The sequence below is a fragment of the Dermacentor variabilis genome, chromosome 10, assembly GCF_050947875.1.
Source record: "Dermacentor variabilis isolate Ectoservices chromosome 10, ASM5094787v1, whole genome shotgun sequence".
NCBI lineage: Eukaryota > Metazoa > Arthropoda > Arachnida > Ixodida > Ixodidae > Dermacentor > Dermacentor variabilis.
This window is the reverse complement of record NC_134577.1, coordinates 24,161-27,939: the sequence shown is the minus strand read 5'-3', so window position 1 is coordinate 27,939 and position 3,779 is coordinate 24,161. Positions and strand designations below refer to the sequence as shown.

At 55.7% G+C, this 3,779-nt stretch overlaps 1 protein-coding gene across 1 annotated transcript; it reads right to left on the bottom strand.

The window, feature by feature from the left end:
• Positions 1-1,174: 1,174 nt before the first annotated feature.
• LOC142559845 (uncharacterized) lies at positions 1,175-3,049 on the bottom strand. The gene has a single exon (XM_075671517.1). The coding sequence runs from the start codon at positions 3,047-3,049 to the stop codon at positions 1,175-1,177; it is 1,875 nt and encodes a 624-aa protein (XP_075527632.1).
• Between the last annotated feature and the right edge of the window lie 730 nt (positions 3,050-3,779).

The following is a 3,779-nucleotide window of genomic DNA, read 5'->3' as shown; positions in this document are numbered from 1 at the left end:
GACTCGAGGCTTACTTTCATCTCACATATAAAATGTCTTAAAACAACATGTCTAAAAAATTGGAGGCTTATCAAGGTTAAGCCCAGTGGATGCGAAGCATGTTAAGCAGCTGCCTCAGTGTGGATGGGGCTAAGTCACGGATACGTGGTTTTAGGTTAATCGTCGTACTTTATTCTTTGCAGCCCGACAAACACACTCTTATGGTCCGTAAATGCATGAATCTTGGTTTGCACGTCACTTATTCTGTATTGTCTTTGAGCATTTCTACACAACACCAAGTCTAAACTGTTTCCCCACAGAGTCGTGGACTTTGGCTGTAGTTGACACAAGCCGAGGGCATATCTTTCTTCGACAGCCTGCAGAAATGTCCTGTCTCTCACCGGATCCGTATTGAAGTCTCCCGTGCAGACTAACATTCTTTTGTCGGTGCGCGGCGGCAGTCCGTCTGCCATGATGTTGATTGCATCTTGGTTGCTCGTTTGGGGCGCGACGTATACACCAGAGACGACCAAGTCGAGAGCCGGGATCTCTACGCAGAGAGCTTCTCCTCGCTGCATCGGCACCGCCGGCGTCACGACCTTAGCTCGTAGGGGGTCTCTGACGTAGATCGCCACCCCGGCATTTCTGGTTTGGTCGGGTCGTTTCGCAGCACCAACCAGGGTGAAGCCTTTAATCGTCTCCGGAGTGTCTTTGTCCGCCCCGGTTTCCGTAAACACCAGCGCATGCGCAGACATGAGCATTGCATCCGAGGTGATTTCGCAGTTGTGCAAGAGCAGCGATCTAACGTTTAGAGTAGCTATGGTGACCGCGCTCTTCTCCACTAGCCTTTCGCAGCGGCTAAAGGCCGTTTCCAGAGGGTGCTGCTGTAAGCGTTCAAACTCTGCTTTAAGCGCCCTGTCGGGGTTTGGGCCTCTATGCGCGAACTTGTGGCAGCCGTCCTTGTTGGTCAAGTAGAGGCCTTCCAGGCTCGTGGCTCTGCTAAGGGCCACTAGACCAGCTTTTGGGGGTGGTTGGCCGCATACTCGTAGACGACCGCGTCGAAGGTTCCTCCCTGGGATTTGTGAATCGTCATCGCGCTTGCGGGTACCAGGGGGAACTGGGTGCGTTTCACCGACATGTGTTTCAGCAGTTTTCCCTTCAGCTGGAATTGCATGGACATGAGGTCGATGGGTATCTAGGCATTCATGTTTCGTCTGTAGCCGCGCTGGGCCAGCTTTGCCTTGGCCAAGATTCCAACTCCAGGGGGGCAGCGCAGCCAGACACGGCAGGGCTCTCCCTGTGCATCGTACTCGATGAGCTTCAGTTTCCCGACCATTCCGTTTACCAGGCCATCGGTTATGTCTATGTTCTTTAGAAGCATGTACGGTTTCTCTGCGCACAGGGCAATGGTCGCGGGTAAATTCCCAGTCTCGACTCGGCCGGACGTTTCCAGCGCTCTGGCCGCCGCGTCCTTTTCGTCCTGGGACCTATACCCGGTTATGAAATCTCTGGCCGGGTGGTCTACCTTGTCTTGGGAGCGCTTTGCGATCTTGTCGTTGTAGGCATCGACGTCCGCATTGCTGTAGTAGAGCCGCACGGCTTCGGTGCGACTTCCCGCCTCTTCCGCGTCGACGAATCTGGACTCGAGGAGCTCCACTTCAAAGTCCTCCAGCACGGCGCCGCCTCCGATCTTGGTTAGAAGGTTGGAGAAGACCACGTCGCTCTGGCGGACCACTTGAGTCACGGGGAAGTATTCGAGGGTATGCCACGCCATGACCTCGGTGCTGAACACGGCTCCGTTGGACTTGGGTCGCTTGTAAACCTCGGACGCTCTAACGGGTGGCAGTTGCCTCATGTCTCCGCACAGAATGACGTCGAAGGCCCCGAAGGGCTCTCTCATCCTGTCGGCCCTGATTTGGCGGAGCCTTCGGTCGACCTGCCGGAGCAAATCGGAGGAGAGCATGCTGACCTCGTCGATGATTACGCATCTCACTCCCTTGAAGAGGGTTCTGAACGTGTTTAGGTCGGCCGCGGAGAGACCCTTGTCCTCGCGGGTGTTGGACATGACCATCTTTAAGGCCGAGTGGACGGTCACTCCGTTTAAGGCGACCGCGGCCTTGCCCGTCGTGGCGCAGGCGACGTAGGCGTTAACCCCCGAGATCTCGGCGTCTCCGTAAGCGATCTTCTTGCTTTTGCAGTATTTGTTGTAGACGTCCATGATGAGGTGGAGGGTGAACGTCTTGCCGCAGCCGGCCGGACCGGTGAAGAAGATTCGGAGGGGCTCGGAGTCTTCGGTCGTGAGGCGATGAATCACTTCCTCGATTATCATGCGCTGCCGGTGGTTAGTCATCCTCATCCTCGCATAGAAGTCTTCCAGCGGCATGCAGTCTTCCCGCTTCTTCACGGCGGGGCAGTTCGAGGCGACCAAGGCGCTCGCGACCGCATTCTCGGGCACGATATCGGTGTCGTCGTTCTCGACCACGACTTTGGCCCGAGTCGCGCCTCTCTCCTCTCCTTCCGCTGCGGCCACCGCGCGCTCGTCGTCCTCTATTCCCATGCTCTCGTTGATGTTTTTGACGTATTCCAAGAGCTCGGCACTGGTTACGCCGCTATTGAACTTCTCCTTGACCTCCATGAGTCTCTCCTTGTTTTCGTCGAAGATGGTCTCGAACTTGTTGCGATCTAGAAACTCGTTTTCCCTCCTAAAGGGCACGTACAGCATCACGTGCTCCCTCTTGTAGTTGACGACGTCGATGATGTCGTAGTCGCGGCATCGGAGGATCGCCCTCTTCGTGCGCTTAGTCAGCTTGCCTTTCGAGCTGTATTCGGAAATGAATTCGGCCAGCGTGAGGTCTTCCAGCTCGGGAGGGCGTTTTTCGTACTTGTCGATAGCGCTCTTCCGCCAAATGTCGGTGCTGGTCGCTTCGAGGTGTTCCCTGTCCATTTCGTCCTTCGTCTTCTTGCTGCGAATCCGCTCTTCGGGCCACACCGTGTTCACGAAGATGACGTCCGTGCTGGTTTCGCTCATGTGGAACTGCAGCAACACCCAGGCCGCTTCTTGTGCGGACATTTCAATTCCGTTCAGGATGCGCACGCCGAGTTTGCGTAGGGCCAGCTCGTACGTCAGCTTGTTCTCCGCGTCTTCGTCGAAGATGATTTTTGGGCGAGGCCAGTGGAGTCAACATCACGGTGCAAGGCATTGGCCACAAGGGGAAGTTGAAGCGACACGTCTTCCTCGATCCCTTGTAGCACGTGTGGGTGTGCTCGTGGCGTTGGCACCTGTGCCTGGCCAAGGCCTCGTTGTTCAGGGACAGGATGCGTTCGGGCAAAGCAACCGTCTCGGGCATCCCGCCGTTCTCCACCTGTTCATTAGGCGCGTTAGCAAGCCAGAGGAGAATGTGTGCGTGAGCACTGCCTCGGTGTTGGAATTCGATGCGTTTGAAGTATTCGACGACGTGGTTTGGCCGGAAGGGGCTTATGCGTTTGTTGCAAAGTATCTGCATGATTACTCTGACCATATGTTCAAAGTAGATGGCGCAAACCACCGGGTCCTCGTTCACCAGGACGGCCGCGTAGTACCTGTCCATCTCCTCTTCGTCGTAGTCGACTTCGTCCTTTGCAACCTTTAGTTTCTTCAGGAGCTTCAGGAGGTCGGGCCAATGCATCTCTGAGGCCGAGAGGGTGAGAAACGCCGTGGGCTTGCCCAATTGGCGTATCATGGCAAAGAGCTCGCCCTTGCGGGTGTGCCAGTATTGTACGTTATTAGGCACGCCCTTCATAAATCCCAGGTCTCGTTCTAC